The sequence below is a fragment of the Notamacropus eugenii genome, chromosome 2 (genome assembly GCF_028372415.1).
Source record: "Notamacropus eugenii isolate mMacEug1 chromosome 2, mMacEug1.pri_v2, whole genome shotgun sequence".
Taxonomy (NCBI): Eukaryota; Metazoa; Chordata; class Mammalia; order Diprotodontia; family Macropodidae; genus Notamacropus; species Notamacropus eugenii.
In genome coordinates this window covers 38675320-38696312 of record NC_092873.1, presented here as the reverse complement: position 1 = coordinate 38696312, position 20993 = coordinate 38675320, and the positions used below count along the sequence as shown (strand labels likewise).

General features: G+C 48.3%; 1 protein-coding gene across 2 annotated transcripts in view; it reads right to left on the bottom strand.

The window, feature by feature from the left end:
* The window catches only part of NXN (nucleoredoxin), a 168501-nt gene that overhangs the window by 2865 nt on the left and 144643 nt on the right, over positions 1-20993 (bottom strand). For both annotated transcript variants that reach the window (XM_072639889.1, XM_072639890.1), the window contains exons 3-7: positions 20580-20713; positions 19669-19769; positions 18237-18343; positions 5518-5697; positions 3327-3451 (exon numbers count right to left, since the gene is read on the bottom strand). In XM_072639889.1, coding sequence (XP_072495990.1) covers positions 3327-3451; positions 5518-5697; positions 18237-18343; positions 19669-19769; positions 20580-20713 — 647 coding nt within the window. The remainder of the gene's footprint in view (positions 1-3326; positions 3452-5517; positions 5698-18236; positions 18344-19668; positions 19770-20579; positions 20714-20993) is intronic.

The following is a 20993-nucleotide window of genomic DNA, read 5'->3' as shown; positions in this document are numbered from 1 at the left end:
AGGTTAAGAAACAAACACCCAGCCCACATCTTGGCCATGCAGTTTCCTGAGCAGACAAGAGCAAAATGGAAGATGGTTCCCTCATATGGGGCTGTCCCTAGTTTTCTGGCAGAAAGGAATGATTTTTTTTTCCAGTTTAAAATGGGCACCAAGCAAGTGCTCTTCCCTTCACTGGGTATAGGACTGGACATGGTGCAAGGACAGACTCCAAAGCGCAGAGCCACAAAGCTGAGCCTCCAAATATAAGGTCAGCAAGGAAGTCTGATAAAGTCCCTGATAAATGGATAAAGCCAGTCCCTACAGAATGGGGGCAGGGAGAGACAGAGGGCAGGGATGGACAGTGCAAAGAGTGTTCTCTCTGGAGACAAAGGACCTGGATACAGATCCTACCTCCAAACCCCAATGTTCATGACCAAGACATCAACTTCCCTGTGCTTCAGTTTGCTCATCTGTAAAATGAGGTTTAATCAACTCCAGGGGCTCCCTGTTTCCTCCTCTGTTTAGTTTTTAAAGTCCTTCACTGCCTGGCCCTGACCTGTCTTTGCAGCTTCACTGGACATTACTTCCCTATCTTGGGAGATGGGATGCTCGAACCCATCAACTCCTGAGGCCTTTCCTGATCGCTAGCCCTGTTCCCTTCCTCCCAATGCCTCCATATTTAACTACTTTATCTGAATTCTCCCTCTGACTCTGTATATCCTTCTCTATGCCTTGTCCATGAGAGTTAAGGATTATTTCATTCCGTCTTTGTGTCCCCAGCACCTAGCATGGTGACTTGCACACAGTAGGCATTTTAATGCCTGCTGATTGCCTTTAAGTCCAAATGGGCTCTGAGGTCCCTTCCAGCTCCACCTCAAGGATCCTGGGATGCCCTGCCCATGCCCAGAATTTCAGGTCCAGTGACTATGTCTTCTAAGCTCTAAGTCAGGACATATAGTCTAAGAAAGGGCATAACTTTTGTATATCCATAATACGACTTGATTTTCCTTTCTTGAAACCAGCGACTGTCCAGGAAATCTGGTCACTGACCATTCAAGGGGAGCCCAGGAAGGTGCATTTATGCCCAGTATTGTGATGCCAGCCCCCTACTGGGTCCTGGGCTCCCTCTGTCCCTCAGGATGCGGCCTCAGAGTCTGAAGCCGCCTCCTCGTGTCTCCTGCCTTTTATTCCAAGGCTGTTTAAAAACACTACTACTACATAAGGGTATGGAGCTGACATTCAAGCTGGCCTCCACCAGCCTCTTTGTCTGTGGGGCCAAAGGCAGAGGGCCCTTTCCAACTCGCTTTGTTTCCCCTGCAGCCTCAAGGCTGAACAGGGGAGCCTGGGCCTGCTCAAGGGGCCCAGATGGGCTTAGCCACAGAGGCTATTGAGGAGGCGATGAATGGGTGATTCAGGGTGTTCGGCCATTCTTTCCGGCTCGCCTGGGACCCAGCGCAGTGTGAAATGAATACGTGGCAGACCTCCAGCTGCAGCCCGACTCAGGGCGCAGGCGCGCACCCGCTGGAGGGGGATACTTTTCAAAATCTGTGTTTCCCAATAAGAGGCTTATGGATGGACAGCCTTTGGACTGTCTTGGGAAAGGCGGTGGTGGGGGAGGCATCCTCTGCGCAGGGAGCACGCTTGTGAAAATGCATTGGGGGAGGGGACCGAGAGCCCCTGCGCAGACTGCGGCCATTTTGAAGAGATTTCGCCATTTCTGAGGGATTGAGCCTAGTCACCCCTGCAGAGGGTCCAGCTGCAGCTGCCAACCTGCCCGGCTGAGTGTGGCAGGAACAGGAATCAGCTCACAGAGAAGACATTGACTCATTTATGAAATATTCACATTTTCACAGGCTTTGGGTAAAATCACTCCTCAGCAAATCCATGCTCCTTCTGATGGACAACCATTTCTGGGCTTGTGAGAAAAGCAAGACCTACCCTGAAGGGCAAAGCACGCCATACAGAGGATCAGGGGAGCTAAAGAGTTCCCACAGACTGGGACTCAAGGGAGAGGAGCCCCCCCCAAGGGACTGGAATGGAGGGCTTGTCACTGCTGTACCCAGTGCCAGAGAATCCAAGGAGAGACTGACAAGCAGAGTCAGAGCCCCGCTGTGGATAGCTTCCTGGGGAGTGGACCAGCACCAAGCTCAGTGACTCCCTGCTGAGCTCTGAAAAGTCCTTGGTTGGCTTCCTCTGTCTCTGGAGCCAAAAGAAATTCTCCAAAGCCTGATGATGAGGTCATGGCAGGGGGAAACTCCCCAGTGAGGAGAGAAGGCACAACAGGAAGAGGATGTGGGAGATGGATTCACTCCCTAAGGCTCTGGGACCCCAGTGAAGTGACTCGTGAATGCCTTTTCAAATCCATTTTACAGGTGCTAGACCTCTCTGCCTTTGCCATGATCCTCATTTCACTGGATTTTTTATAGGGAGGGAAACCACTGGCATATTCATTTCATGGCAGTATGGTAGAAAGGGTGCTGAGTCTGGTGTCATGGCATCTGAGCTGGGCTAATGGCTCCTGATGTCCTACCTGTGTGACCTGGAATGGTCCCTTCACTTCTCTCAGCCTCAGTCTCCTCATCTACAACATGAGGCCATTGGACAAAGTGGCCCCCAGGCCCCTGCTCTAAATCTGTAATTCTATAACTACCCATAAATACTGTGAATCCTGTAGCTCCCAACTCGATGCAGAAGACTTAACTCTCCCCTGAACTCCAACAGAAGAGAGAGAGGATCTGGAGTCAAAGGAGCCAGGTTCAAATCCTAGATTATCTATGTGACCTTGGGCAAGTCCCTTCCCCTCTCTCGGCCTCAGTTTCCTCATCTGTAAAGTGAGGGTTTTGAATTAGACAGTCTCTGAGGTCCCTTCCAGCTCTAGATGGGCAATCCTATATAATAAGGAAGTTCAGTCCCATGAAGGTCATCTCTGAGGGATTTAGGAATACTCTTTCAAGTGATCTGGATGGGCATCTCTATTATTTCCTCATTGGACCAAAGACTGAGAGCTGGAAGGGGCTTTAGAGGCCACGTCTAGTCCCCTCCTCTCATAGAGGAGGAAACTGAGTCCCATGAAGCTCAAGGGACACATCCAAGATCACCCAGGTCATGATCATTAGAGGTAGGATCTGAGCCCAGGTCCTCTGACCCCACAGCTGGTGTTCTGCACCACTCTGAGTTCAGAAGCATAGCTAGGACCAAGCTCCGAGTGCTCTGCCTTTCCCATCTGGGCGGTGCTCCTGCATCTCCCCCAGAGGATGACAGTGAAGAGAGGGCACTGGCAAAGTGTCCCTCTGAGGGTGGCCACAGAGTAGGGGATGCCCGGCCCTCGGCCCCAACCCCTCACTCACCTCTCCTGCCACAAAGAAAAGCAGGGGGGCCTCTTCCTCTTTGGCTTTGTACTTGGCAATTATCTTCTCTGCGATTGGCTGGATGAGCTGCTTGGCAGCGTCAGATTCGCCATCATCCTCAGAATCTGCAGGGGGAGAGGAGAAGACAAGGATGCGTTGATTAGTGATCAATGGGGCCAGGAGATACATCGGGCAGTGAGGTCACAGGGAGCTCTTGGTGCCACAGGCTCCTTAGGAGAGCCCCTCTCATAGGAGGCGGCCCACTGGACCTTCAAGACTCCAACGGACACGTGCCCAAGACCCTGCCTCCCAACAGCAAAGAACCCGCAGGCTTCTGAGGGTCCCACACACCATCCCCCCAAGTTGCATCATGGACACTGGTCTGTTGTCACCCCAGTGAAAGGCAGCATGCTCGTTGCAGAAATCCCTAGACTTGAGTCAGGAGGGCCTGGGTGTGAACTCTCATAAGCTGTGTGGTCCCGGGTAAATCATTCAACCTCTCTGGACTTCTTTTGCTCACTTGTTCCCCTTACAAGAAATGGCATTACTAGGTAGCAGCTGCCTGTCTCTACCCCCTGACTAGTGGGCTCTCTACATCCCTGAGCTGGGTGCTCAGCTGTGGGCTCTGGATTCAAGGGTGGGCCAGACTAGTGACTATGGGGGAGGAAAAGAAGGGAGGTCAGCTTTGGGAGGACCAGGGTAAGAAGATAGGGCCACATGAATCAAACATGATTGGGGAATAGCAAAAGCACTGGCTTAGGGTGCATGAGACTTGTGTCCTGGTCTTGTCTCCTACTCTGGGCTTGGGATGTGACCATGGGTAAGGCATGTTGCCCCCTTGGGCCCTGCTGCCCTTCACCTGTAGAACGAAGGGGCCATAGGAACACAGGCTACTGATGTGGTACTGGGAGGGCCCTTAGAGGACAGCAAGGCCAGCTCTGAGGGGGAGGCAACTTGCCAAGGTCATGGACTAGGTCCTGACCCCATGTCCTGTACTTTGCCCCCCATCCCAGAACTCAGAAGCAATAGCCCAAAGCTCCTTTCGCCACATGTACTGCCCCCTCCACTTCATCATGGAGACTTTGGTTCTGGCAGCTAGACTTGAAGGCCACAGCCAAATCAGAGGATACCTAGAAGTGGAGAGAATGAGGGTTGTTGACAGGCTGGTGCTGCAAGACTGTGTGGCATGAGGGAAAACTTCCAAGGTCCCAGGGAAAATGCAAGGTATGCTACTTATGATGTTTGTGACTGGGCAGGTGACCTGACTTCCCTGGGACGCTGTTTGCCCCCTTATAAAACTAAGGTGATTGGACCAGAGCAGTGTGTGAGTGTGTGAGTGTATGTGAGTGTATGTGTTCGTTCCTAGCCTACTTCTAGCAGAAGCTCATTTGAAAAGGGGATCAGGGAGTTCCCTCAGGGCTGTGTGGACTACAGAGAGGGTGTGCAGAAAAAGGCATCTGAAGACAGACCTGATGTAACCTCCCTGAAATAAAATCCAGGCTGATTTCTCTTTCCTCTCTTGTCAGGGATAACACAAGAGAATCACCTGTTGGAGAACCTTTGCTTCCCGGTTCACTTATTTCCCTTGAATTCCCAGGTCTGGGAGAGTAGTCCCCAGAGGGCTGGGGTAGAGGATGATGAGCCTGGGAGGTCTCTTTGGCCCCAGGAGCCCTCCAGGAGCCTGGCAGGATTTGATAATCCCAACTTAGGGCTATGTCTTGAACAATCATGACATGAATGATCAGTCACTTGGGATAAGAAAGAGCTCTCAGCAGATCACCCCACCAGGACTGCAGAGCCCTGAGAGGGCCCAAACATCCTTCACCCCCACACCCTACTGGGATGTATAAGCCTGCGTCCTCCAGACAAGGCTTCTTTCAGTTGTCTGGGGTAGGCAGTGGGGGGACAAGGGAGATCAGCCCTGGCCTGACCTCTTCTCAGCTGGAAGGCAATGAGCCACAAGGGAGCAGGGCAGGCAGGGATCCTGTAGAGAGGACAGCCATGAATAAACCATTGGGGTCAAAAGCAAAGCGGTTGGGAAGAGACAAAGGCCTTGGGTCGGGCATTGTTAGGGACAGAAAGAGGCTGTCAAGAAGGGGGCCTCCCCAAGCCTGGTCTTCCCAGACAGGCTAGCTGAATCAAAGGCTGCAGCCCCTTCCCCCCTGCCCGGGCCCCCAGCTGGGCTCCATACCTACAAAGAGCACAAGGCACGGGCCCTCATTGAGCTGCACGGCATTGGAGTCGGAGAGCTCCAGCACAGGCTTGGGGTGCCAGGGGAACTCCCGGCAGTCTTCATCATTCAAGACCTCCACCCGCCCCTGTCGGGTGATCATCTCTCCCTTTGGGTCCAGCACGATGAGGGTGGGGATGCCTGGGTGGAGAGAGAAGAGACTAGTCCACAATCCTGTCTGGCAGGGAACGGAGCCAGGCAAAAGAAGTCAGTCTGTCCCTCCCATTTATTGACCCTGCACCACAGCAAGGCATGAGAGCGCTGGCCTTGTCCAGAAAGAGGAGAGGACGGAAAGAGATAGAATAAGAAAGATGGTTGACCGGCTCCACGTGAGAAGGCCTGGCATCTGCTTCCCTTCTGTCACAGGCCCCCTCAAACTGATTTTAAAAAATTGTAGCCAGAATTTCGATGTCATTTGAAGGTGTGATGTTACTCACAATGCCCCTGGGAAGTAGGCGCGATTACTATTCCCATTTTACAGATTAGGAAGCTGAGTCTCAGTGGGGTTATGTGGTTTGTCCAAGGCCACACAGCTTCGGAGTATATGATGCAGGATTCGACTTAGTGGGTAACTGGTCACCTGGCTTTTTTAGAGTGTGTCTTCATGCTCTTTGTTTCATATCCATGCACAGATACATGTGTATCTATCAGTGTGTATACACACACACAGACACACACACAGACACACAGACACACACACTGATTACAAATAGGTTCTTTGAAGGCTGGGGCTGCCTCACTTTTGTCTTTGCATCCCCAGGGGTTGGTCTAGATCATAGTAGGCATGTAGTAAATGCTTATTAGCTGATCCATTAGACCTGTGGCAGGGCCAGGCACTAGGCTAACAATGTCATTTTGATGATTCATCATCCACACCTGGTCACTGCTCTCAGTCACATAACTGAACAAGGAGAGGCAGGTTCTCCTCTATCTTCTTGGGACCCTGGATTCAGGAGCCCTGGCTTAGGGTGGGGCTGGGCTGCGACCTTCTTGCAGGCTGCAGGCTCCTAGGAACAACCTCCTTCCTCATCACTTTCCCCCTTCTCACCTCTTCCCAGGGATCCTGCCAATGGCAGTAAAGGGACAAAAGCAATCCCCACCAATCGCTTGGGGAGATTCTGCAGGCAGTCAACATTCCCCCTTTACATGGCACTGGAGACACTTGTACAAGCTGCCTGCCCCCTCCTGGCTGTGGGGATAAGCATTTCATGTGGCCCAGGGAAATCCAGGGCAGTTTAATATTTATAGATTTCCAGTCCTTTGCTGGGTAATTTGCACCCTTAGGTCATGTCTCGGTGGGGACCATGCCAAAATATTAAAAAGGCAGCTCCGGTGTTTTGGAACTCACCCACACAGGAGGCTCAGCCCCCCTGATTTCAGTCTTCAAAGGGAATAAACATATAAATTATGTTCACACTTATTAGGAGAAGTAGATTAATGTGTTAAGGAACTAACCTGTGAGGGAAATGTGTTACTGAGGGCAGCCATCTCATAACACGTACACTGAATAAGATTTTGTGAGCTTTCAGGGGTCTGTGTTGAAGCCAATGTGTTCACTAAACAATGAACTTCCAATCTTTCCTTCACAAGTAACTCTTTGATTCCCCTGGAAGTCTTATGATGCTTCTAGGGCTAGAATTTGGGGAAGGGGAGATAGACTGGGAAACCCCCATTCCATCACGAAGGAATCAACTTCAGAGGTCATTTAACCCACGGCCTTCATTTTACAGATGAGGAAACTGAGGTCTAGAGAGAGAATGTGACTTGCCCAAGGTCACTCATTTTTACTATCACATTTGTTTCTATTAAGTAGCAGTACTATCAGTATTTTAAACTCAGGGGCTATCTGATCCAACCACTGCCTGAATAGGAATTCTCTTCAAGATCTGACATGTAACCTTTGCATAAAGACTACTGGTGGATCCACATGGGACAGCTTCCATTGCTAGGAAGATCTTTACAACTCCTCTAATCCTTGGGATCAAAGATTTGGGGCTGAAAGGGACCTAAGTCAGGTGACTTACCCAAGGCCATGCTGGTAAACAAACAGAAGAGCTGGGGCAGTACTCTTCCTCTCTACGTAGCAGAGAGCTAAAGAGATACCTTTCCCCACCTAAGGCCAGGTCCCTTCTACTCAGAAATAACCCCTTCACTGCCCCATCCACTCCCATCCTGCCTCCCCAAAGAATAAAATTCTACTAATTAGAGATTTACTTAAATAACATACCAAGAGTCTGAAAGCTCCCACTTAATAATGATTTTTAGAAAAATAACAGTTACATTTGAAAAAAATGCTTCCACAGGCATCTTTATACTGCTGTTCTTTTGTATGTCTTCTCAGGGGCCCATGGCTCCCCACAAACTGGGAGAAGTTGGTGGCTAGCAGGCCTTCCAGCAAGAAATGAAGAGCACAGATGAGATGAAGGTGAACTCTATAGCTCTAAGCAGATACAAGGAACGGGTGTCACCTCCATCCCATAAGACAAGAAGAAAGAAGCTGAACTGAGAGGTGAGTATCAGGGAACAGACAGATCCTACTTTTGGCAGAGTGTGCTAATTCAAGGGATGAGCCAGACTGTATTGGAGAGTAAGAAGAGAGGGAGTAAATAATGAATGAATGCAAAAGCATTTCTTCAGCTTCTCAAAGTCAAGCGAGTGCTGGAAGTACCAAGGGAAGAGGGAGCCTGTCAGTCCCTGCTGTCAAGGAGCTCCAGCTCTGAAGAGAAGAGACAGTGACCCATCGAAGGGCAGGGGGCAAAGGGCATGAAGGCTAGCCCACAGGCCCTTCTGGAAGCTGGGAGCCAGAAGAAAAGTAGCCTTGGGTGGGGTCTTGTAATGGATACTCTGAGCACCAGAGGGCAGCATGAAAGCACTGAAGTCAAGAAGGAGAAAGAGAGGAAGCCCCAGAGGAGGTCTACTAACTGCCTCCTGGGAAAGGGGCCGAGTGGAGGCAGCAGAGTTGTCTCACACCAGAGAGGCAAGGACACTTTCCTCCGGGGAGCTGGGAGAGGGGCCATGCATGGCTTTAGCCAAATCTTTTAGCCTATTTAACCTCCTCTAGGAGATCAGGATGATTCTTGGAGTACCTGGGCTCCAATCCCACCTCTGACTCTTGCTGGCTCTGTGGCCTTGGGCAAGTCACTGAAACTGGGCCTCAGTTTCCTCCTCTGAGGGAGTTGGACTTGATGCCTTCTAAGGTCCCTTCTAACTTTAAACCTATGCTGTCTGCGGTCATTATTGTCATATGCCCTGCAGTTACCTTGTTTATCAATTTATATTTGGGAGTACAAGCGCCTTACTGGATTGTAACATCCTTGAGGGCAGGATCTGCTTTCTGTCTCTGTATCTCCAGTGCCCAGCACACAGTAGGCATCTAATAAGTATACGTAGTAGGCATCTAACAAGTCTCTGACTGACTGATGTCCGTATGTATCTTTGTAGCATTTACCACGGTTCTTGGGACACAGTAATTGCTTAATACAAGATTATTGATTACTTAATTATTATGCAGACCTATTACAGACCTCAGGAAAAAGGGTTAGAAGAGCTCTCTTTGCCCTCAACAGGAAGCTTGGGGGCTTCACTCTGGTCTCAGTGCTCCCCACACAGAGCAGAGGCTGGCAAATGGTTACTACCTAATAAATAGTCATTCTTTGATTTCTTCAAAATGTTACTAACCAATCTTCAAAACTTTTATGCATGAACAAATGAGTGTCTTATACAGAAAATATATTTTATCAATTTAGTCAGTTAACAAGCTTTTAAGTCCAAGCAATATGTGTGTGCACGCGTGTGTGTACATGTACACTTGCATGTAAGGGGGTTGGTGTTGGTGTTATGAAGACAAAAACTGGGGGCTGTTCCTCTCCCCCAGGAGCTTCAATCCCACCAGGGATCACACATATATAAATAAGACTATACAAGAGAGAGAAAATAAAGACCAGATAAACATGGAGGAGGAAGATGCTGAGCAGCTCAAGAAGTCAGGAAAGCTCTGATGCAGAAGGTGTCAGTCACTTAAGCAGAATCTGTGGGGGGGTGGGGCATGGAACAGCCTGTGCTGAAGTGAGAACATGGGATGGAACACCTATCTGAGGAAGAGCAAGGCCACTGGAGAACAACATGTAGTTAGGATGGAAAGGGCTTAAAATGCTCATTTAGTCCTCGAAGAGCCCCCTGAGCTCTCACCCAGTCCAACCTGTCCATTTCATAGATGGAAAAGCTGAAGCCCAGAGGTCCAGAGAGCTGGCCGAGGTCACATAGCTGGTAAGGGTCTGACCTGGTCCCAGCTTCCTCATCAGTAAAACAGGGGTAAGGAGTCCTAGAGAATCCACCTTCAGGGCTGTGAAGACCAAGTTAGATAATCAATGTAAAGCATCTTGCCAACCCTAAGATGTTATTTTATAAATCAAGTTTTAGTGTGCAGATGAGAAAAGTCAAGGGTTAGAGAGATTAGGTGACTGGTCAAGGTCAAATGGTTAGTAAGTAGTGGAATCCAGGCCTTTTGACTTCAAGTTCAATGCTCCTTCCACTACACTGTGTGGCCGAAGATCCCTGAAGACAAGGCCTAGATCTTTTTTTGTTAAAGGGAAAACCTCACCCCAGCCAGGAAGAGCCCCTGACTCAGATGGGTCCTGCTCCTACCCTTCCTGACAAGATGCCTTCTCCCCTGACAGTAAGTCCATCAGTTACAAATGAGAGATGCCTTTCTCTAACTCTCTCTTTTCTTTAGAAAAACACTTTAAAGATGCTGTAAACTTCAAACTCTGGGTCACACTCCACAGCATACTCTTTATGAGGCATAGGCACCAGGAGGGTGGCGAGTTCACATCTTCAGAGGGGGGAGAAGGAACTGCCAGGGGGCTCTGCTGCCGGCACCAAGACCCAGGTGATGGGGAGCACTTGAACACCTGCAGTCTCTCCCCCACCCTCTGAATGGGAGCCACTCCTGACAACCACACAATATTCCCTGGAGAGGCTTGGAGACTTTCCTCCCTCCATATGCTGCCTGTTCCCTGGAGAGGCTGTTGGCTCATCCCTGTCAGGACTCTAGGCTCATCCCGGCCATCCTTTGGAAATGGGGTCTCACTGGTCCTGCAATTAGGGCTGATGCCAAGCCCAACCCTGGTCACGTGGCCATCTGTTCATGCACACAGAGGAGCAGCAGCTGGAGCAGGAGACACATCCAATGGAAATTTTCAGGAGTCAAGAGGGGGAGGCTTCCTGTTCAGTCAGTGGCCTCCTAGACGCTAGCCTAGGTCAAAGTGCAGGCTGTTCTCTCCATATATTAACATAGATGATGATGAGAGCTGGTTCCAGGCTCCTTTCTGCACCAACTCTCTATTACACTTTGCTTCTTGCTGGGCTAGCGTTTCCTCTTTTCCAAAATGAAGGAATGAGGTGAGGTGGTCCCTCAGGGCCCTTCTAGATAATGTAGCCTAAGTTTTTATTCCATGATATACTGACAGCTGTACAGAAAAAGCCTTTTGATTGTATGTGCGGGTATTCTCTCTGCTGGTGTAGACTGCAACCTCTCCATACACCTCAGCCTGTACAATTTTCAAAGGAAGAAAGGAATGACTTTCTTATTAATTACCAGGAAGTAGGAATGAATGGATGAAAGAAAAAAGTATTAAGTACTTACTATGTTGCCAGAAAACACAAAAGTCAAGCCAATTTCTGCCCTCAGGGAGCTTTTCTTCTTCTCGCAGGGCAGTGGGGACCATGAGAGGTACTTTGGACAGAGAAGTTCTGAGGACGGAGTCATGGGGCAATCCAAGGTTGTGTCATTTTTTTGAAACGGTAGGAATGGTCTGATGGTGAAGGCTACATGCACCACAGCAGGGAAGATAGCCAGGGAGTAGTAGCAATGTGCCAGCTTTGGAGCAGGCTGGACATGGTGACCTCATCACCAACCCAGGACCTCAAGGCAGATGGCTGGCATGTAGGAACATGGCATGAAGACTTTTGGTGAGGCTGCCAGGGCAGCCAAATCTGCCCTCTCTGGCTCTGCTCTTGACTCAGCCGAGTTTCCTGAACAGTCTTGCTGCCAGGCACAAGGTCTGTTTTGGTGTTGAATTCTATTAAACTACAAACACCTTTTGGATCACATGATATTAGAACTGGCAGTGATCTTGCAGAACATCAAGCCTAATGTTTCACATCTGCCAAGGCCAGGACAAATCTGACTCTTTGTGATTCCATGTGGGTTTTTCTTAGCAAAAATATTAGGGTGGCTTGCCATTTCCTTCTACAGTTCATTTTACAGATGAGGAGACTGAGGCAAACAATGACTTGCCCAGGGTCACAAAGCTAGTAAGTGTCTGAGGCCAGATTTGAACACAGGAAGATGAGTCTTCCTCACTTCAGGCCCAGTGCTCTATCCAACGAGCCACCTAGCTGCTCTGGGTCAAGTTTTTACCCCTCTACAAAACGTTCACTACTCAAGGACCTTAATTCTTATTATTATTCGCCGTATGGTGATAGAGAAAAGAAAATAAGACTTAGCACAGTGCCTGACTCAGAGCAGGCACTTAAAAAATATCTATTGATGGAATGGAGTCAAGAGACCTAGATTTGGATCCTTGCTCTGAGCCTGGGCCTCAGTTTCCTCCTCTGTAGACGAGATGATCTCTAAGGTCTCTTCTAAATCTCCATCCCTAGGGCCAGCTGTCTCCTTTTCCTCCTCCCTCAGAACCACCCTACTGAGGTTTCTGGGAGTAAAACAGGCCATGGCAGAGGATCTGGACACTTTGCCACAGTTGAATCTGGGTTTACATTTGACAATGGAACCTGAGGAGGAAAACGAACTGAAGAGAAGTGCTGAGGTGTCCGAAGTCGCTCAGCTGATTAGGATGGCACAACACACCAAGGAGCAAAAGCCACTGGATTCGGTGACAGGGGAGGTGGTCACGGAGATGACTTTCTCAAAGGTCACAGCTGATAGGTGGGAATAAGGGATTAAGGTGTGTGATCATGCCCTCCCTGAATCTGTAAAATGGGAATGATCATGCCTTAACTGTGTACCTCACAGGAAATAATATCGGCAGATCTTAGTGCTGCTGGTCAGCCCAGGCATAAAAGACTCATTCCAGTGATCCCCACATGCTCAGTCCTGATACCAGCCTAGCCCCCAGATACTGGCCAGGGGGGCAATCCTTAGGGAGAAGTGAACTCTCAGCTCAGCCCCCACCTTCTTCAGCAGCCAGAGCTACTCAGGACCCTTAAATTTCCTGATTCAACATTCAAAACGGAAATGGTCTTGTCAACAGAAACAGCACAAAGGAAGATGCCTGCCCATGTGCTTTAGTGCTGTGCCCTGAGGACCACAGGGCCTTCCCCTCTGACTCGAAGCTGAACCTCATGTTTCATATGGTACCTCCCCTAGTAGAGTGTGAGCGCCTTAAGAACAGAGACTTTCTTGCCTTTTACTTGTGGTCCAAGCAATTAGTGTAGTGCTTGGCCCAGAGTAAACACATAAGTACCGTTTTTTCATTCATTCATATTATGACAAAGAAGAAGAGAGAGACAGGGCAGTAGGTTAAGGAAGGGACAAGCATGAAGGAAGACTTTTTTTAAAACCATAAGGAAACTCTCATTTTTAAGGAAAAGAGAAGGAGCCTGTGGAGAGAAAGACACAAGATACCCAAGAGAAGTAGCTGACAGGTCCTCAAGGTTAGTCCTACAGAACAGGGGAGGAGGTAGAACGTAGAGAGGGAGGAGTCCTCTATTCCCTCTCACAGATGGGAGTTTTCATAATGCCTTTTGTTCTGTGATGGGAAGGGAAAAGAAGGGATGGTGCTCATGAAAAGGCCAAGCCAGTAAAGGTAACTGGGTCCTGCAATCTCAAGCCCAAGACCCCAATTTTCTCATTTGCTGTGACTGAGGGAGGAAAGACTGGGACTAGGGTCTTCCAGGGCTGGGGAATTCCATGGGGGAGGCCACAAGAGGGGCAGGAAAGGCTGTTGGACCTCATGTCACTCGCCACAGGCGTTCCACACTGAGTTTGTCAGGGCTTCAGAGGCTCCTTTTGGGGAACCTGGCTTTCGAAGACTGCCTCTGACAACTCTCAGCATATGGGAGCAGTGAGATGCTCTCAAAGGCTGGGCCACAGAAAGTCTGGGAGAACAATGCTGCTGAACTGTTAGAAAGACATAAAACACAGAACAGGGATTTATTAACAACATGTGCTTCTACTCAGAGGACAGACCTCCAAAGTTAATACATTAAGGAGCAAAAAAAAAAAAAAAGAAAGAAAGAATGAAAAGAGCTCACAAATAAAACAGTCTATGAGAAGACACAACTGCCAAGAACTAATGTCCTTTTAGGGGAGATGGGCATGAGGGGATAAAACAGGGAGGGGGACACCCATCAAGTCGCCCGGGGTCTCTGTGGGGGCCACATTCTCTTCATTCCAGGCCCTGACAAGGCTGCCTCACATTCCTCAGGCCATGCAGCAGATGGATTACGAATGAGAAGATGTGGCCCAATCATCATCTCATCACAGAATTTGTTCATCACGAGCCAGGGCCTCCAAGAGCAAGCTGGCAGCTCAGAGGGAATCAGTTGCCTCATTGGATTACCTGCCTCCAGGCACCCCACACCCTCCTGTCAGATTAATTCTCTAAAACCCCTATGTAGACGAGTCAGCCCCTTCCCCAAAAACATCTTCATGAGAATTCCCTATTTTCCACAAGATAAAACCCCAAGTCCAAAGATTGGTCCTGAAAGACCTCTATAACCTAACCATGAGTGTAGTAGGGAAAACCCAAGCTCTGGGGTTTAGATGAATTAGTTTCAAATCCTCCTCTGAAGGTGATTGCCTGTGTGTAGTATACCTGCTGCTTCCCTGAGCCTCTTTAACCAGGGGGCTTAGACTTCCCTGAAATCCCTTTTAAGTTCTACATTTCTGAAGTAGGATTTTCCCAGACTCATCACTCATTGATTCCCAACATAAGTCCTTCCCTTCAGCTATCCTGGCCCCCAAACACAAACACCCTGTGTCCTGTGGCTCATTCAGCTTCTGTTACACTCCAGACCCTCTGTCTCTTCCAGCATGGGCCCCTGGGTCACAGAGTAATAGAGAGGAAATCCAGAATTATCTAAGACCTTTCTTGTGCCTACAGTGCTCTGGCTAAAAACTATGGGGGAAGAGGAAACAGGCACATTCATGTGCTGCTGCTGCAATTATAAACTGGTCCAGTTATTCTCTTCTAGAAAGCAGCTTGGAACTATGTTCCCAAAGTCACTTAAAGTGTGTACACATTGTGCAATCACCACTAGGTCTATACTCAAAGAGAAAAAGAACCCAAATGTACAAAAGTATTGCTGAGTATTCTTTTCATAGGGGTAAAGAACTGGAAAGGGAAACAGTGCTCATCAAATAGGGATTGGCAGAATAAATCCTAGCTGCTAACACTTACATCGTGCCTATGTGCCAGACACTGTGTTAAGTGCTTTACAATGATCTCATTTGATCCTTACAACCACCATGGGAGGTGGGCACTATTATTATCCCCCACTCATAGATGAGGGAACTGAGGCAAACAGGGGTCAGTGACTTGCCTAAGGTCACATAGCCAGTAAGCTGGAAATGAACTCAGGTCTTCCTGACTCCAAGCCCAGCACTCTACCCAGCACCCCACCTAGCTGCCTACAATGGGGAAGGTTTAGGAGAAACCCAGGAAGACTGTGTGAACTAATGCAAAGGACAGTAAGCAGAACTAGATCAATTTATCGCAATAACAACATTACAAAGATAAACAACTTAAGAACTCTGATTGACGAAGAGACTGAGCACAGGCCTGGTGGCGAGGCACATGAACACATCTGCTGATCGACTCGAAATGACAAAGGCTTCAAGGGTCGATTCTGCTGTGCTTGATTGTGCATATGTATTACAGAGGGTCTTCTGAAGAGGGGAAGAGAGGTGGGAATGCTTGTCCATTATAAAACAAAAGATAAAAGGTCTGGGAAGAGGCTTGCTCCAAGCATTGCTGATACCTCAGTAACAGTCCATTACAACTCACTAACCCTCTTTCTCTCTCAAATATAAACCTCTTCTATTCAGGGCTGATGCCACCCAGTGCCCTGCCACTCCTAGGGGCTCATTATCTGGCTGGGTGTTCCATCTCTTCTTATGTTATCATCTTGTACAACATTCCTCAAAGTCTGGTCCACTATGAACTTTTCTCAACATTATCTATCTTGGGTCAAATGACACACCATCTCCAAGAAGCCTTCCCTACCCACAGTGACCTCTTCTTTCCCTTAACTTGTCTACACCATTCATTTGGCACTACTCCCATTCTGTCCTGTGGTATTTCTTGGACTAGTGTTTTGTGTTGGTAAGTCAGCTCTACATGTGTCTGATCACTACAACTAGAAAGTAAATTTCCTGAGAACAGGGCCCTTGCTTCATACTTCTTGGGGCCCCTGAGGTACCTAAATATCTGAAGAATGAACAAAATAAATGAAAACTCAACTCTTCATCCTGTGTGGTTTTTTTCCTTTTTTTTGGTCTATAAGTTCTAGCAATTTGCACACTCTGCTGGGAACAGAATGAGGGGAGTTGATTTCCTTGTCCCACCTCCTGACGACCTCAACAGCTCTCCTCCCTCGTTCCTTCGTACTCAACTCTAGAAGTACCTTTTGTGTGTCTTCAGGAAGTCTTTGGCCATGGCTCTAGTGAGATCAGCACTGAGCTTTGAAATCAGGAGGGAACCACATGCCACGTAATACTGGCCCTTCAGCTTCCTCACCGTGTGACTGACAATAAGTCACTTAACTTCTCTAAGACTTAGTTTCTTTCCCTGTAAAGCAGAGACCACTGAACTTGCAGCCCTTCTTCATGAGGTGGTTGTAAACCTTAACCACAGAATGCTCAAACTTTCAATGTACCAGTGATCTCAGGTGACTACTACCTCCAGATAGCAGCCTACTCATCTCGATCCTACACAGAGGCTCCACCATGAGGCTGGGAGATGGGAACCTACATTCTGTGTTATCTTCACTCCTGCCCCCTCTCTGACCAGCTCTCTTCCTTTGCAAGAACAATTAAGAGGGCAAACAGGATTGCCAGGATGAGGACAGGGGTGTGCCCACTGTGCCATGGCTTCTATGGAAAGGTGAGCCTGGTCAAGAGCAGGCTTTGAAGGAGAGGAGAGGGGGATCCCAGTTCTGCCATCCCTCATTCCCAGGGTTATGCAGATAAGTAAGCCTTAGATCCCCCCAAAAAACCCTGGGTTAGGAGGCAAGGCACAAGGATAGGTTCTACCCGAAACCACGTGTCGCCTTGGGGCAGTCACCTCACCTCTCCAGGCCTCATTCGTGTCCTCATCTGTTAAATGAAGGCTGGATGATCTCTACAGTCTTTTCTAGCTCTGCCATTTTGTGATTTTGAAACAACTGCTCCTAGAACTCCCCTCTGGCCAGGCCACTCCCTGTTCAGAAATCTCCAGGGGTACTCGACTACCCATAGGAGAAACAGTCACATCCTGGCACTGAAAAACCTTACAAGCTGGTTCCACACCCCCTTCTCATCTTGTCTCCTGTTCTTCTATACGTTACATGTGTAGGCCAGACGAGCTTGGAAGTTCGTCCCACCCCGTACATAAGCAGCCAGGCTGCTTATTTCAAGCTTCCTGGAAAGGACCACTCAGATGCCCCCTCCTAGATGAGGCCTCTCCCAATCCCCTGAGTTGTTATTGTTCTGTCTCTATGAATAGTATTTTGTATTACTTGGTTAAAATTTCATAAGTATTCATCTGTATACATGTTCCACTCAAGTACAAGGAACATTCCTTAAAGGAAAGGATTATTTTATTTTTCTTCTTGTATTCCTAGGATCTAGCAGAAAGATTTGCATTCATCAGGTGGTTAATAAATGTTTGCTGAATTGAAGGCTCCTTTCTGCCTTAGTTTCCCCATCTGTAAAAAGGGAAAAGAATCCACAGCCCACACCTGTCTCCTAAGATTATACGGACTACTATGGGATGGTGCTGATGAGGGGAAGGGTATAGGGATATCTTCAATCCTTTTATGGGTCACTTAGTTTCATACCAAGAAAAACTGTTTCTGAGTCAAGGAGTTGCTTCTCTGCTCTCCCTATTTAATTTTTTTCAGGAACATACACCCAGAAGAAAGCTGCAAATGTGGGTACAGACAAGCAAACATCTGCCTGCATACCTGGTAAGAAAGCCCAGTACACATGAGCATGAAGGTGGAACAAGGTCTCACAGAGCAGAAACTCACAGAGTGGAAATGGCTACATGCACAAAGATGGCAGCCAGCATGACCTTCCTAGAAACCCTGAGGGCTGGACCAGTATTGCCTTGGGGCCCACAGAGTTCTGGTTCTGTCACAAGATCTGTATGTAGCCTCAACCTGTCTCCACAGAGAGGAGTTGGCCAGGCAGCTGGGGGCCCAGAGTTTACCCATTTAAGGACAAATATAATGGTTACATCCATCATCATAAGCCAGAAAACATGGAGATGATCAACACTCAAGGGCCTACTTTTTGAGTATAGGACACAAAAAGAAGGGAGAACATGGCACTGGACTTGGAACATGAGAAACGTGTTTCTTTTCTCTTTACAATGAAGATCAAGGCTATGAAAGGAGCAGAGGCACAGCTGTACATGGGAAGAAACACTCTGGAAAGGGTCTGTACCTCCTCCTACCTTGGATTCCATAGAGTCGGTTGAGACGTGACCTCCGAGCTTCATCAGTATAAGGGACAGCAAGCCAGGGCATTTCACTGAAATATTGTTTGAAGGAGTCCTCTGACCTATGGAGAAAAGGCACCCAAAATGAGAATGGCCTCACCCCCTGAGTCTTCCATTGATTTTTTCCAAACATTGCCCCAAATAAAAGACATCCTGCTGTTTACTATTTCCCTTCCTAGACACCCTGGGAACTACCCTGTTCTAAGAAGGCTTCATCTATAGGCAAATGCAGGGTCCTGGAAATCATGTTGCTGATCACCAAATAAAATGTCGAGCCCTTTCAATGTTTTGTAGACTGTTCTATCCCACCTTGTTGCCAGTTCAATCCTTCTCTTTCAAGCCTTCTAAAAGGGAAAAGTTATTTGAAAGAGGCCTTCCACCTGTACCACAACATCATACTCCCTGGTGCATTTCTTACTTGTGTGTCTGCCAGGAGCCCTATTTTAGGGTCAAGTGACACACGGGCACTTGACCTTCATGTGCCACATGGATGCACAGTATTCTCACCCTGTGCTAGGAAGGTGGAGAATAGAGAATGGAAGCTCCATGAGGACAGGACCTCACTCTAATTTTCTCTTCAGATTCACAGTAATAAGCACTGAGTAGGTGCTTAAACGCTTAGTGGTCTGGCACCTAATGAGTGCATAGCTCTATCCAAGAATAAAGAAAGGAGATAGCTGAGATGGGGGAACCCTCCCAACACCTCCATTTGTTGGCACTGACCCAACCTGTGAACACAAGCCCGGAGGGGAAGAGGCCAAGGAGAGCAGAAGTACCCCCAGGGACAGAGACTGAGACTTGGAGACAATCTGGCTCCTGAGTGAGCAAAAACATCAGGAATCCTGTCCCCACCCTCAACCCCAAGAGCATGGCTCTGCCCCTCTGTTCTCCCTCCTCACCCAGAGGCCTCCTGCATGACAAGGAGCCCCAGCTACAACTGACTCTGCAGCTGAGAAGAAACAAACCACGTTCCCACGCCAAGCAGGTGGGACATTCTGCAAACATTTGGCTACTTTCCATCCCCACCCCACCATGCTCTTCTGTCATCCTACAGAAAGCCAAACAAACTTGAAAATGCATTCCATTACAATCTGCTCTTTCACAAAGACCAAAGAATATCAGAGCTGGATGGGAACTTGGAGAACTCTGGCTCAACTTCTTCCCTTCACAGGGAATGTGAAGATGCCCCAGTATTCAAGTCAAGAATGGATTTTTTCTTATCTTCTAGTCAGAGCTACAGGAGTAAGTGTGAAAGGTGTTAGTTTCTTCTCCAATGATCATGAATGTGTTTTGTTTTTTTTTTTAAAGCACAGGAGGGTATCATGTGTGTTATCCATTTCAAGGAAAGCAGGGAGGAAGACACCTCCAGTTTCACAGCAAATATTACCTGTCAGCGCTAACAAAAATAATCTCAAATTTCTGTCCTGACTCCTTGATCTTCCGGTAAGACTCCACCAGGACACGGGTGAGACTTCGGCAAGGCGGACACTGACAATAAAGAAGAAATGTTGTACTTTAAAAATGCTTAAAATACCTCCTTCAAGATGTCAGCTATTGAGTAAATTCCTCTGGAAGGATAGCTAGGTGGTATAATAGATAGAGCAACAGCCCTGGAGCCAGAAGGACCGGAGTTTAAATTTGGCCTCAGACACTTACTAGCTCTGTGACACCAGACAAGTCACTTAACCTTGAATGCCTTCCCCACCCCCCCAAGAGAAAAAGAAAGAAAAATTTTTCTTTGAAGATCATGAGTTCATTCTCTCTACATGCTGCTGACGACTAGTGGGCAGGGAGGTTGCACACTGTACTAGAAAGGATCCAGGTTCCAAACTGATTCGTGACACACATTGGTGAGGGAGCTCTGGGCCAGTCCTTTCCCTTTTCTGAGCCTCATCTCATACCTCTGTAAATGGGGGTGATTATAATACAGGTATTACCTCCCATACAGCATAGTTGTGAGGGGAGGGTTTTTGCCAGCCTTAAGGTATGAGCATAAGGTACTGTTGGCCTCTCAAGAATCTCTCATAGTTATTTGGGGCCTGATCAGAAGAGGTAAGGAGAAATAGTGTTACTAATGAATACTGAGTTACCAAAGAAGTAATTTCTTTGTATTTATTACGGTTTTATGACTCTTAGTGCCAATAATACTTGGCATCCCTGAAGGCTGGGAAAATGTACCCCTCCCTCATGCCAAGGAAGCTCCCTGCCTAAGCTGTGGTACATTTCATGGCCAGCCACTGCTGAACCAACCCCTTCTCCTGCCTAGACTGATGGCAGGGGCAAGGGGGAAGTACTCACCCAGTGGGCAGAGAAGTAAACTCCCACATGAGACCCTTCCAGGCAGCTGCTGTCCAGCGACTGGCCGTTATTTCTAAGCAAAGACCCGGCAATGACCTCACTGAAGGGCTTGGGCCCCCAGGGGAATTCCAAACCTGAAACAGGGGCAAGTGACATCAGACACGTGACTGACTCAAGCGCCATTTGGCTTTTGAGCCTGACAGCAGTGTGCTGGCGCTCTGGGAAGTCAGGACATCTGGGCTCAAATCCCACCTTCGGTGCTTGTTGCTTCTGGGACCATGAGCAAGTCCCTCAAATCCCTGAGCCTGCTTTTTCGTCTGTAAAATGGGAATAAAAATGCTTCCATGATCCTCAGGGCACCGCTGTGAAGAAAGTGGCCTGGAAAGCTTAGAGCACTGGCTAAACCTAAGCATC